This window comes from Puntigrus tetrazona, unplaced genomic scaffold, assembly GCF_018831695.1.
Source record: "Puntigrus tetrazona isolate hp1 unplaced genomic scaffold, ASM1883169v1 S000000283, whole genome shotgun sequence".
Classification (NCBI taxonomy): Eukaryota; Metazoa; Chordata; class Actinopteri; order Cypriniformes; family Cyprinidae; genus Puntigrus; species Puntigrus tetrazona.
The window spans coordinates 1,045,001-1,060,000 of record NW_025047944.1 but is presented as its reverse complement, the minus strand read 5'-3'; the positions used below and the strand labels follow the sequence as shown (position 1 = coordinate 1,060,000).

The 15,000-nt window shown below is 37.3% G+C and overlaps 1 protein-coding gene and 1 long non-coding RNA gene across 2 annotated transcripts in view; both read left to right on the top strand.

Annotated features, from left to right (window-relative positions):
• pald1a (phosphatase domain containing paladin 1a) overlaps positions 1–9,444 on the top strand; it is a 48,726-nt gene extending 39,282 nt beyond the window's left edge. The window contains 2 exon segments of the mRNA XM_043231205.1: positions 3,756–3,911; positions 8,909–9,444. Of these exon segments, the coding sequence (XP_043087140.1) occupies positions 3,756–3,911; positions 8,909–9,058 (306 nt within the window). The 3' untranslated portion in view covers positions 9,059–9,444.
• A 5,031-nt stretch (positions 9,445–14,475) lies between these two features.
• Positions 14,476–15,000, top strand: part of LOC122333556 — a 3,224-nt gene continuing 2,699 nt past the window's right edge. The window contains exon 1 of the long non-coding RNA XR_006248641.1: positions 14,476–14,653. This is a non-coding gene — a long non-coding RNA (uncharacterized LOC122333556). The remainder of the gene's footprint in view (positions 14,654–15,000) is intronic.

Genomic DNA, 15,000 nt, shown 5'->3' with positions numbered 1-15,000 from the left:
ATTTTTATTTTATTATTATTATTTTAGTTTTGAATATTCCATTAGTGTATTAATTTTAATTTTAAATGTATTTATTAAGTGAATTCTACATATAAATGTTAACCAGACATCAGTCCCACAGGTTTAGTGTCTGAGAGCTGGTTTTGCAGCTTTGTCATCAGACCCTGTCTGGTTCCCATGCGTCTCGGAGGGTGATGAAGTGAATTATTTGGGTTTGAGTTTGTGGAGCACCAGCTCTCTTTTCAATGTGAAGTCTTCCCCATGAACTTTGACCTTCAGAAGTCAGCCGCACACTTTGACCTTCTGCTTCATAAATTCTTCGTCACCCTGGAGAACTCGGCCCTGTTTTCGGGCTCCTCTTTTAAAACTTCACCGTGTTTTTGTAGTCCGTCTGATTGGCCGATGAGACCCTGTCATACCTGGCTGTTGGTCTCCGGGCGACGGCGCTGTCGGTGGGTGGAGCTATTTGTGTGTTCACCCTTTTAGAACTTCTTGAAACCGTCGAATGAAAGCAGTTCATGTCATGGTCAGAAAAAGAACCGAAGTCGAGCTCGTGTCAGCTCGTGGCACCCATATATAAAGTCCTTCAGTATTCTGCTCAACAGCTAATGGCCCTCCTCCATCCCCAGCTCCTCCTCTCTGATTCCCCTTTGAATCGGCCTCATTTCTAAATTTTTTACACTTATTGAAATAATTAGTTGATATCCGCAATGCATTTATGTTGGCTGTGAGATTGTCAAGATTGACTCAGATCTGATATATAAGTGCAGAACTGCTGTACACCGATCTAAATATAATTAGTATAATTGCATAAGATTTTAAATTTTTATTATATATATTTATATATATATATATATATATATATATATATATATATTTATATATATATTTTTTACTTTTTTATTTTTTTACTTTTAGCACAGATCACAGTAACTTTTGTATTTATTTATTCACTTACATTTATTAAATTATGGTGCATTTACATTTTAATTCATTTATTTACATTTTTATTTTTTATTAGAAAAACCAATATTTTACTCCGTCCTTCCCTCCATTGATTATTTCTATTTTATTGTATTCTTTTTTTTTTTTTTTTTTGTCTGTTGTAGCCTGATTTGATAAAGAGTTTGTCCATTCTCCTGTATCTCTGGTTTTGGACAAAAATGTTTGTAAGTTACACGTTTAGAGACCGCTCGTAACCTGCTGTTCATCAGGTGTGTGTGTGTGTGTGTGTGTGGTGATACACTCCTCTCATGTCTCTCGTGATGTCCCTGAAAGTGATCTGTGTAGTGCTCTTAAGAGTGAAGGTAATCTGTTGAAAATAATGTCTTGTGTGTCAGGTCAGTAGATATGTTATTCAATTCCAAAACCTATTCTTCATCAGTTTTTTTTCTAGTTATTTCTTCTGCTGTGCAAATACGTCTTTCCAACAGTTTCTATGCTTTTTGTTATTAGTTGGAGTCTCTCTATGTTGTTACCATCTTAAAAATATTTAATATAACGTTTATATCACAAAATTTACTTTAAATTATTTAAGCAAAGCATACTTTTTAGAATTGCTTACATAAACAATTTTTTTAAGTATCTAAAAGTTACACAATGCATCTCCCACCCCTTTTATATGTGTGTGTGTATATATTAATTTATAAATAATATATATTTAACTAATTTAAAAATAATATATATTTAACTAATTTATAAATAATATATATTTAATTAATTTATAAATATTTAATTAATTTATAAATAATATATATTTAACTAATTTATAAATAATATATATTTAATTAATTTATAAATAATATATTTAATTTATAAATATATTTAATTTATAAAATATTTATAAAAATATATATTTAATTTTTAAATTAAATACATTTAAACAATTTACAAACATAAAAATCTAATTCCATATACATTTTTGCTGCATATACGCTGTTGAATGCGTCGTGTTTTTGCTCAGCTTCAGTCATGTCCTGTCTCCGATCAGATCAGGTTTGTGTGTTAAAGGAGTTTATTAATCACCGCGGCGTGAGAAACTATGATCTAGATCCCACGGAGCCTCTCTGTATGATTCAGCACTGATTTCTCAGCAGGGAGGACTTACTCATCATAAAAACAGACCAACATCTGCCTTTAATAGCCTTTATCTTTGATTATTTCGGAGCGCTTTGAGCCCGACGCTGCCAGAACAGCAACGTGTTGGAGATTACGCAGCTTGTTTTAAGAGTCCGACTTTGATTCGCGTGTCTGACCTTTTTGACGCTACACTAAATAACAGTAAAATATCTTTCCACGCATTCGCTGGATGCTTCAGCAGACGCTTCAGTTTGTGCGTGCTCCCTTTCATGCATACGGCTCCACTAAAACAGCGTAATGAGAAACTGAGTTGAATCGTACGTGCGTTGCATTGAAGTGAAAGACGATGGCGATCGATTGGTTTTCTGTCCCGGTTTAACCTCCGTGTGCCTCTGACTGATGAGGATCGATGATCAGAACACAACACGAGCGTAGCTGCGGCTGAGTTAGCTTGAAAAGTGTTCAGTTATCCTCTTTTATTACAGACTCGAGCTTTCTAAATTGAATTAATTGGCCGTTATTGTGCGTTTGCTCTCCGGCTGTGCGTGTAATTGGCCTTCTTTATGCTCTGGAGTTTCTTTTGTTGGAGCTGTGTGAGTGAAGACTAAATATTACGGCTAATTAATCTCCCGCCGCCTGCATAAATGACTCGACCTGATCTCATTTCTAAAAGCGCAGGATTACTCGGTCAGCAGCAGCGCTTTAATTCACTTTTTAAGTGTTGCTCTGGTGGGGATTTAGTTTTACACATGCACAGCAATTGGGCTTGTGTTTTTTTGAACACGTGTATGGGGTAAATCAGCATAACTTTTACATAATTGCTTAATCATCATTAGAGTCTGAAAGTTGAGTGAACTTGTACCTGATACACTCTTTTTCATTTTAATTGAGCACAAAATTAACTGATTTGATTGATTCCTATATATATATATATATATACACACACACACACACACACACACACACATATACATACATACATACATATCACTTGTTGTGTTTTATTAAAGGTGTATTCGATATGATTTTGTCGTTTATAAGCAATTAAGCCACAGGGTTATTGCACAAATTAGTGTAATGTCTTATTTTATTTCAAATTAGTTGATTAGTTTGTTTCATTATTTGTATTTTTTTAAACCAACAATAATGTCTGTTAAAATATTTTTTTTTTTAAGCATAAATCAAAATAAAGCTGCGTTTGTCTGTAATTTAAACGCAATTAAGCTTGCAGATGAATTGCAAACTGTTTAAAAAGGTTGTTCATGAATCTGACATGTGAATCTTTTATGAAAACCCACTATATTATTAGTCGAGCATGAACGAGCATTTCCCAAAATATAAATGCTGTGGAAAAACAGCTTGCACCATTTCACCAAGTTTCGTTTTTTGTTAAATACAGCATTAAAAACTAAACCAATAAACTGTGTAAAATAAAATTGTTATATATAGTGTATTGTGCATTATATATATTTGACATTTGTTTTATGATTATCGAATTGAACCTTTTAGTGCTTTATTTATTGATTTACAGTATTAAAGTAGTCGAGCACGAATGAGCGTTTCCCAAAATATAAATGCCGTGATAAAATGCAAATGCTCTGAAAATGTGGAGAAGTCCACCAGCGACGCCTGCACCATTTCTCAGTTTTGTGTCGGTGGTCTTTGTGATTTGACAGATCAAGAGCTGTAAATGCCCGGCGGAGATGGAGGCTCTGACGCTGAAGAGTCTGCTGTATCTGGAGCGCTACATGTACCTGATCCTCTTCAACACCTACCTGCACCTGGAGAAGAGAGACTCCTGGCAGCGCTCCTTCAGCTGCTGGATGCTGCAGGTCAGATCTGATCGCTGTAGTCTTTGTAGTTGCTTATTATTTTTAATGTAAATGTGGTGTGCTTTTCTCTGCGTTGTTTCGTGGCTTTATGAACGCCTACGTTGCAATTAAGTGCATTTAGACCATAATTTCTGCAGAGTTCATCACTCATTAATTAAACTCATTGAACACATTGTTTTTTGGTGACTTTTTTTTTTTATCTGTGTGTGACCACTACTGCAAAAAAAACTCAATGACATTACATCTTTATTTAAGGTACTTTTTATATAATTTTGTCATATAAAGCCAGCAATAGTGCTTTTTATATATACTAACTAGGGCTGTCAAACTGTTATTATTATTATTATTATTATTATTGAAAATATGTACATGTATTTATTTATGTACATTGTATAGTAAATAATTTATACATCATTTAAACATTACATTTTTCTTAATATAAAGATATGTATATATATATATTTGTGTATTTGTCTATACTTAAAATATACACAGGACACATACAAATTATTACTAAAAATTAAACTGTATAAATTAAAATTACACAATGCATGGTTTATTATGTATTATATATTATGACTTTTTTAATTTTATATTAATTTTTATTTCACCTTATTTTATTTTACTTTTTCCTAATGGCCAGTGGACCGTTTTCACAATTATTTGTATTTATTTATTTATTTATTTATTTTAACAGCATGTTTAAATGCATGTATTTTTATATTTAAACCCCAATCACAAAAAAGTGTTATTTCCGAGCAAATGCACGTCCAGATGTGCATTTAAATACTTTAAAACATTATCATATTATTATTATCATACATTATCATAACTTGTGTTCATCTCCCGTCATCTTGATTTCAGAAGTATAACTCTTGTGAGAGAGTGTGTGTGTGTGTGTGTGTCTGTGTGTCTGTGTGTGTGTGTGTCTGTGTGTGTGTGTGTGTGTGTGTGTGTGTGTGTGTGTGTGTGTGTGTGTGTGTGTGTGTGTGTGTGTGTGTGTGTCTGTGTGTGTGTGTGTGTCTGTGTGTGTGTGTCTGTGTGTGTCTGTGTGTGTGTCTGTGTGTGTGTCTGTGTGTGTGTCTGTGTGTGTGTGTCTGTGTGTGTGTGTGTGTGTGTGTGTGTGTGTGTGTGTGTGTGTGTGTGTGTGTGTGTGTGTGTGTGTGTGTGTCTGTGTGTGTGTGTCTGTGTGTGTGTGTCTGTGTGTGTGTGTGTGTGTGTGTGTGTGTGTGTGTGTGTGTGTGTGTGTGTGTGTGTGTGTGTGTGTGTGTGTGTGTGTGTGTGTGTGTGTGTGTGTGTGTGTGTGTGTGTGTGTGTGTGTGTGTGTGTGTGTGTGTCTGTGTGTGGACTCTCATGTGTTGTTGTGTGAATGTTTCTTGTGCTTGTCGAGCCGTAGCCATCGCTTCATTTAGACATGGCCCCTGGAATTTACAAGCTTACTCTAGCATCGCTTTCACGAGGTGTGTGTGTGTGTGTGTGTGTGAGGCCAGCTGTGGCTCACGGTAAAGTCTGGAATTTATTGCCATTCCAAACAAATGAGTATCCCCCCCCGCGTGGATTATTGTGCTTTTCTATCCCCTTCCAGTCAGCCGACGAGGAACCGAAGAACTGCTTCTTAAACTGACTTTTGTTCAAGCTTAAGTGAGACGTGTCTCTATAAACCCGTGATCCGACGGGTAAAAACGTGTTCGTTTGAACTAAGCTAACCCAGATGAACTGGATCTTGTCCTGTTCCGAGCGAACATCCGTCCTGATTTCTCCGCGTCGAATCGATAACCACGGTCTGTTATTGGATTCTGGCTCTGATGTGTAACCCAGCACGTATGAGAGGAATATTCTGTGTTAAATGCAGCTTAACTCCATCGACGGGCTGGAAATTAGCCCTGGAAACCGTTCGACTCGTCCCTCGGGAGACAATCAATCGCTTTAATAACACGTACAGTTTGTAGCAGGTGCATTTTAGGAGAGCTTTCTCCATCCGTGCTGAAATCACCGAGGCGTTCTTCTGTGTGCTGTGTTTTCACAGGGATCGCTCCGAAGCCTTCGTGTTTTTCTAATGCTGGAATGTCTTGAATCCGCTTCATAGATCCAGAGCCCAGCGAAGCGACTCCATTCACTGCTAAATGAAAGCGGGAGAGTCATCTCGGCCGATTCTTGTACTTGGACGTGACTCTTTTTAATGCGTCTTTCATGACGGCAAAATAGAATGGTTTGTTTATGATGAGAGTCACATCCATGACTACTTTAATGCACCTCCTGTATGTTCCTGAAGCACAGGTGGTTAGGGTTAGGTTTGACTCGAACATTAAATTACTGTCATTTAATAATGGCTTTATGCATTTAAAAAAAAAAGAATATAAATGTTAAATGTATTTGAATTGAATTCAATTTAAAGGCAGTCACTTCTGAGTTGGTTGTGGAGAGATTGAACGATCCAAAATAAGCATTTCTATTCACATATCGCAATATACAAGTGTGCGCTGTTTATTTATTACATACAAACAGGTGCATTCATATACAGAATATACAATATACATGTAAATATTAAAAAAAATATGCTGTATGTATATAAAGTGTGTCTTTATATATGCATAATAAATAAACCCATTACTCAAACACAACAATCACAAACAGTGTGTATATATGTATATATATATATATATATATATATATATATATATATATATATATATATATATATATATATATATATATATATATATATATGAGGTCATTTTATATAGTACAGATGTGAGAAGAATAACCAAAACCACTGAAATATCCATTATCTTCTATAGAAAGTGACTTATGGACGGTCAAGAAGTCAGTATGAGCTAATAATGTGGAGGAGAAAGGCATGAGAGGATCTGAAGTAACACGTCTGATGAACCCACAGAGAGCTCTGGGTATCAGTCAGGACCGGAGGAGACTTCATTAGGTCTTATCACTGAGACACACACTGGCTCTTATCTGAAGAACTGAAGGAAGTACAAAATCTGAGAAGATCCACACTTACTCACTGAACGTCAGGGCTGTTTACAATCTGTCTATAATACTATACATATAATATAATGCATAATACACATTACACATAAACACATGCATTATGTAAAAAAAATGGCACAGGTTTTTATATATAAATATATATATATATATATTTTTTATTTCATTTTTAGTTATGTTGTGCATCAAATTTAAACTAAATGAAAAAGTGTTATTTAGCGTAAACAGTTGTAAAGCTTCACACACAATATATACAGTAAAAACTGCATTTTGTGACCTCACGAATGCTTTCATTGTTAAACTTTTGTAAAACCTATAAACACACAAAGCGTTTTAACATTAGTGGCGGGAATTATTTGTAAAATGCGAAGCGTTGAAGTGCGTGTTATTATGCATTTTTTCAAACACGTCTTTGTCAAGTCCTTCGTGAAATGCATTGATAATCCTGACGCGTTCGTTCTGTTCATCACGGTCCTGCTGACCGGGTCATCGGTCAGCTGGGGTCAAAGGTCAGCACTCTGACCTCTCTGTTATACAACACAAGCAGAACATTCAGAGGGTGTTTGAGGTCTCAGAGGTCGATGTGCCATGGTACAGATCTCTGTTTATACTGTATGTGTGCTTCGATCTGCCCATCGCTGCCAAACAAATTTATTATTTTGACCTTCAAGGAATATAAATAACACTCAACGTTTGTTTTTCCGAACCCGTTTTTTTCGGGTCTTGTGATCAGGCGTTTGAGGGGAGGTTTACAGCCGCTAATATCGTGTGTGTGTTTCTCTCCGGCGCTGGAAGACTCATAACGTCAGCTTTTACTGTGGCTTGTGTTTGCCTGCGGTCGTTTCTCTTTGTGTCCGCTGTGTGTTGTTTTTATCGCTGCCGGTGGGAGTCCATCCAGATCTCGTTCACACCTGACGCAGGGAATCATGGGTATTTAAAGCGCCCCTATTATGGGTTGCGAGAAGTTGATATCTCTCTTTTGGATCGCATGCATGCAGGGGCAAGATACCCTTTTTGTCTTCTAATATGCATTTATTTTGACCTTACTTGTTCAGTCCCTCAAACGATTCCGGTTGATTTTATTTGAAGCCGTGCCTGCTGAGTGACACCTAGTGGTGAAGAATGAATTAGCATTTTCATTCAGACCAACAAGCGGGCAGAAATATGCTAATATTTCATCTCGACGTCGGCATCGAGCGACTTAAAACCGGCTCGTTTCAGACATTCAGTTGATTTCTTTCTTTTGATAGACGGTAACTTTCAGGTTTGAAACCTTGCAGGCTGTTTTCGTTCACTAAGAGCTGCATGGAAGATTATGCATTTTCACAAATCCCTAATGGGGTCACTTTTTAACACCCGAATCCTGCCGCGCTCCACGCCGTAGACTCTCATGACGATCCGCTTTCCCTCTAATCAGGCCAGATGATGCTCGGGACTAAAACGACTCTTTAGTTACTTTAGTTTTGCGTGCAAAGTCATGCATTGTGTTCGTTGTGTTTGACACTGGGCTGGCTTTGCTTAATTGTTTTTAATGACTGCCTTTTCACGTCAAAAATTAAGTTAAGCATCAGACTGAAGAAATTGCCTCTTTCACTCAATAAATAGGTAGACATATAATCAGAGACACAGACGGACAGTTGAATATATAGTTAGACGGATAGACAGGGTGTGTGTGTATGTGTATAGTTAGATGCTGACTGATATATATAGTATAGTTGGATAGACAGATATGTAATCAGAGGGATAGACAGACACATGGATGGATAGATATGTATTTTAAGGGATGGACTGTGTGTGTGTTGCTGGTTTTGTGTTCTTCTTGAGTCAACAGAGCCAGAGTAAACCCCGAGCTGCTTTATGTGTGTGTCCGGCCCGTCACGACCAGATGTGGCCAGATGGCCGACCACGTGACCACACCTCGGCCCCGTCTCTCACTTCTTTCCTTCTGTGTGTGTGTGTGTGTGTGTGTGTGTGTGTGTGTGTGCTGCGTTCAGGTGGCGGCCCGGGCTGGGGTTTACGAGCTGTTGAACCAGCTGGGCTTCTCCGAGTTTGAGGACCCGAGAGACTCAACCCTCTGTCGTCTCCGTCACCGCTGGCAACAGCAGAACCGTCACGGGCTTCCGTTCAGAGGAGAGTTCATCTGAGAAACGCAGCACAAGTATGAAGGACTAGATCTTTAACCCACTGTGAGGAACTTGAATGAGAACTCAAGATGATGATGATGATGATGATGATGCATGAATATTCATGAGCTGTCACCTGTGGATGCTTGCTTGTTAATGTCATTTGTGTTCATTTTCTTTTTCCGTGCAGGTTTCTTACATCTATCATTAACCTATTTTTAATTTAATGGGACTCTTTTTATGTCACATCTTAGCTTAGGCGATTATCGGACGCGAGTTTATTCGCTCTGTTCTTCTTTTTTATAACATTTGAAGGCTGCAGGAACTGTGACGTTTTATAAATCGGCGTTTTTCAGGATGAAGACTTTCTTAATGGCAGTCTCCATTAAAAATCTTTTGTAACAGGAGTGTGTTTGTATTTGACTGTCCAGTTTATTTCATTAAATTTTTTTGTAAATAAAGCAGCTTAAAGGGAAAAAAAAGCATTATTGTAATGAACATTAACTCAAATACAATACAGCTTCTTTTATCCATCTAATTGTAAAGTTGATTTTAATGAATTCAATTATGCACAAAAAATATATTAGTGCTGTTAAACGATTAATCACATTCAAATAAATTTATTTTATGTTTTTATATATTAAATATTTTTTCAAGACTGTGTATACAAAAAATTATATATGTATATATGTGTATATATATGTATATACAATATATATATAATGTGTGTGTGTGTGTGTATATATATATATATATATATATATATATATATATATATATATATATATATATATATATGCATATACACACATATATATATATATATATATATATATATATATATATATATATATATATATATATAAATAATGTGTGTATATGTATATATTACACACACATGTATATATGTGTATATATATATAATTTTTATATTTAATGTAAACAAAGGCTTATTTTGGAAGTGATTAGTTGTAATTAATCATTTGACAGCATTAAATATACATGCATTTAAAAAATATATATAAAATTCAAAGCATCAACAAAAGCTAATAAGATGTAATAATACAGCAGTGATACTAAAACAAAAAAAAAAAGAGGAAAAAAAATATGCTATGCTATTCCAAATAAACCCATTCTCACTCTTTGTTCTCTTTAGCAAGTTATGACTAGGTCTTCAATCATTCTACATCTTTCTGCTCTATTTTTAAAGAAAAAAAAGTGTATTCTGTAAGGACGTGTAGCTAGCAGCAGGAAGCATCTATAGTACGCTCTTGTATCAATCTGGGTCTTTGCACACAAACAGCTATAACTTACTCCTTGAAGCTCTTGGCAGCTGGAGTCTTCCTGCTGTATTCTGGGAGGTACGGAGGAGGACATGCTTTGCATCATGGGTAGGATTAGAGTCTCATTAGAGAGCTTCAGAGGCTTGTGGTTTTTAATTGTCTGTGGAAAAGTGGAAGAGACGAGACGAGGCGATCCGAGCGCTCCTGGCCCGAAAGGGGGGTATTTTCTGTGATGTCATCGTGCGGTCGAGCTTGGATTCTGAGCGGAGACCGAACGCACGAGGCTCGAAGCGAAATACGCTTCAGCCAAACACCAGGGAAACATGCTGAAATATAAATGTGTGAATTTCCCAAATCCGTCCTCAGCCAGTGCTAGCCATAAATAATACAGCAATCAAGCAGCGTTGCATCAGCGTCTCTGCAGTGAATGGGTGCCGTCGGAATGAGGGTAATAAAAAGATCTACATCAGTTAATACCTGGAGAAGACAAAAGATCTAAAAACTAATCCAGCGTTAAGTTTAATGTTTTAAATCCACAAACATCTCCTGATTCAGACCAGAACACTAGCATTGTGATGATTATGGACTTTTTAATTTAAAACGTCTTAACGCCGGGTTCGTTTGATCTTCTGTCTTCTCCTGGTTATAACTGAGGGCTGTGGATTGTTGGGATATTTTTATCCGTTCGCTGCAGAGACGTTCCTCCAGAAACAAACTCGTCCTAATCAATGGATGCGCTTTTTCAGGGTTAACTATTCCATGAACTCAATGAAATCGTGCTGGATCATAAAACGGGTGAAAAGTCCCACATGTGCATCAAAGGAGGGAAGAAGTGACTCTCCTCACTCAAGATAATACAAAAAACAAGCACACAGCATCATGGCAGGTAAGCACTGCTTTCTTCAAGTTCAAACCTTGCTGCTCGGTCGTCGTTTATTTAGTCTCGTTTTGTCTATTCATGCTTCTGCTGTCTCGGAGTACAGTATAGTAGTTTTCTTGCATGATAAATGTATTGCTTACGCTATGATTTTTTTTTTTGGTGCTGTGGTTTGAGAGGAAGTCCTGCCGCCGGGCGAACATGACACTAACGTCTGTGAGACGTGCCGGCGGGTTCTGCTGCGGCTCTGGGGTTTGTAAATATTTGCTGATGCACGTAAAGTCACGTAAACATTTACAAGCGGTTTAGATGAGGATCTAGCAGGAGAACTATGTTTTTTGGGATTCAGCCCAATGAACCTCGTGATCGTGTCGTTCGAAGACCTGTGAAGACTTTCAAATCGCATACGCCAATACCTCATTCACAATAGAACATAAAAGGAGAAGCGGGGCATGTTTATTATGGTGTAGCACCTCGTCTGGGCATCGAGGTTATATGTTTCTGGAGTTTGGCCCCATTCATGCCTGATATAGGTTTCCAGCTGCTGAAGAGTTTGTGGCCGTCTTTGACACACATTTCGTTAATAATGATACTCCAAATGTTCTCTACAGGTGAAAGATCTTGACTCATCTCCGGACGTTTTCTATGAAGTTCTAATATCTGCAGTATGTGGTTTAGTGTTGTCCTGCTGAAAAACACAAGACCTGAAATAGACGTCCTCTGGAGGGGAGCATATGTTGCTCTAAATCCTCTATATACCTTTCAGCATTCATAGTGTCTTCCAAAACACGAAGCTGCCATACTGTGTGACCTTATGCACCTCCATACCCTCAGAGATGCTGCTTTTGAACCAAACGCTGATAACACACTGAAAAGTCTTGATCCTTGGCCTTCTGGACCCCGTTCACAAATGCATGATGGAGCTTTAGTTGTCATCTGCGGCCGGCTCGGAGGATTGTGTTTACCGACAGAGGTTTCTGGAAGTATTCCTGGGCCCATTCAGTGATGTCAAAGACAGAATCATGTGACCAAATGTCGCCTGAGGCCCGAAGACCATGAGCATCCAACAAAGATCTTCTGCATTGTTCCTCATGCACAGCTTCAGGTTCTCTGAATCTTCTGATGATGTTATGCGCTGGAGATGACGAGATTTGCAAAGCCTTTGCAATTTGACATTGTTTTCCACAATCTTTTTATGCACTTTTTATGCCCATATTTAATTCAGACATCCCTTTAATAATCATGCTACAGACCTGAAGCCGATTTACTTAATTAGTTGCTGTTCTCCCAAAAGTTCTTGTATTTTCAGCCCTCTTTTGACCCTGTGACACCTTTTTTTGAGCTCATTTAGTAAATAAAGGTATAACATTTCTCAGTTTGAGCATTTATGATGTTGTCCGTTCTGTTGTGAATAAAATATTGGCTCGTGTGATTTGATAGTCTTTTTGTTTTCAATGTATTAAAATTCTCTCTCATCCGTCCATCCATCCATCTATCAATCTATCCTAACTCTAACCCTGAATCTAAAATCTTCTGGGTTTAAAATAACCTCAGAATGAACCCAAAAATAGAACGTAAATTGAAAATCCTAAAATTGCTAGAGACGGCAATGATTTGATTCAGCTTAATAAGTGATCATTTATTGAACATATTAATAAATGCAAATTTTTACCCTATTTTAGGTTCATTTTAAGCAAGAAATACAATATATGCATGCATGTATGTACGTGTATGCACCTTGTTACATGTTTGTGCAGTGCATACGTGTATAAAACAATGTGTGTGTCGGCGCTGGTTTCTCGTACACGTGGATGAACTTGATCTGAGGAGCTCGGGAGGAAAACACATCCCTCCTTCACCTCCACGCGCTTTGAAACCCTGATACTCCAGATCTCTGCTCGCTCCCAGGCTTATCCGCAGGTACGGAAGTTGTTCGGGGTTTTATCACATCGTGAGCCTCTCAGATTAATGAAAAAGAAACCAGAGAGCAGCAGATTAAAGCGTTTCGGTGCCAGACGCTGCAGAGGAGAGTCTGGCTGAAGCAGCAGGCTGTTTCTCAAAAATTATACAGGCACCAAAAATCATTTTTGATGTGTTTTTTTTACTAGTGGGTGCACTGTAGCTCATTTAATGCATAAGTTAGAATAAAAAAATAAACTGTGACATATTATGTTCTTGAAATTTGAAAATGCATATCATTAGCATGTTTCCTGTTTGTATTTCGCATGCTATTTATATGCAGAAATCGACTTTGTCATGCATTTGATAAACACGTGTTTGACCTGCACATATTACGCTTTTTTGCATGCGTATGATATATTTGCTGGGGTGTAAATGATGCACAATTTTTTTTAGGTACATATAACACGCATCACCCCTTCTTAGCAATGCATATTACCAAAAATTAAGTTTTGATATATTTACGATTTAAATTTGACAAAATATGATCTTAAAATTGTAATGATTTTCGGCATGAACGAAAAAAATAATAATTTTGACCCCTACAGTGTGTTGTTGTCTGTTGCTACAAATATGTCGTCTATTGCTATACAAATAACGCAGAAGTACTACGTTTTATTCTCATAGAATTAAAAGTTTAATAATTCAAACTCAGTAGTTATCGCCGTTGGTGTAAACGGGTGTTTGAGCTGTTGAATGGTTCGGCCAATAATTGAAGCACCCTCATGTTTTGTTTTTTGGGTGAACTCTTCCTGAAAGTAGGGATGCAATTAAACATCACATTTATCATTCATATTGTTGTTGTCCTATATATATTGACACCCTTGGTAAATATGATTAAGGAAGGCTGTGAAAATGAATCTGCATTAATACATTTGAACTTTTATTTAAAAAAAATCACAAAAATCTAACCTTTCATTGGATAATAAAATGGCAGCAAATGTCATTATGAAATAAAACCTCCGTTTATCACTTTTGCTGCACTTCAGAAGTAAATCATTTTTTTTCCTCATTGTGACGGATGATTAAGGGACTTTGGCTTGGTTTTCCCTCCTATTTATAATTCTGTGAAACCATGGCTGGATAATTTCACCTTCATAATCACCCTGGAATGGGACTATGCTTCAAATATATTTTAGTCGTGAGAACTTCTACGGGGTGCCAATAATTGTGTCCAGCGTGTATTTGAGAAAAGCATTACCTAATGATATTTCCCCCAATTTCAAATTCTTATCATGCATTTATCTGTGAATCGTTTAAATAACGGATCAGCGCAGCCCTCTCTTCACCAAGGCTGCTGATACGTTTGGTCGTGACCGTATACATGTATAACGCGTTGTCGTCGAGAGCGAGGCCTACTGTATCTGCAGATAAGCTCTTCTGAGACGATACGGCGGCCGCTGCTTTGAAAAGCCTTCCAGATCCTCTGAGATCCTCTCGGAGCTGAAACCGGAGCCGGTGCTTCAGAGAGACGTGAACAAAGAGCTGCATTGAGAGGTGAGCAGACGACCACGGCTAAACCTTCTGCGCTGCTAATTAAAGCTTCGGCTCTTACTCTTTGACATCATCGCCATTAGAGAGCCATATTCATCCAGCACTAACACCCATCATCAGGGGCATCCGCTTATCACGCTTTAAAAAGACTTTATAGGTTGTGTAGAAACGCGGCGGCACCGGTGATCTGCCTCTTATTAGTGCAACTTAAAATAACTAACTTCAAAGGTCAGTTTGTTGAGTCCGATCAACTTAAAATAATAGATTTATAACCCGTTTATGAGCCGTTTGTGTGACTAACACTTTATAAATGCCTTCGAATTACAATAGTTGACCAATATAGAATGTAT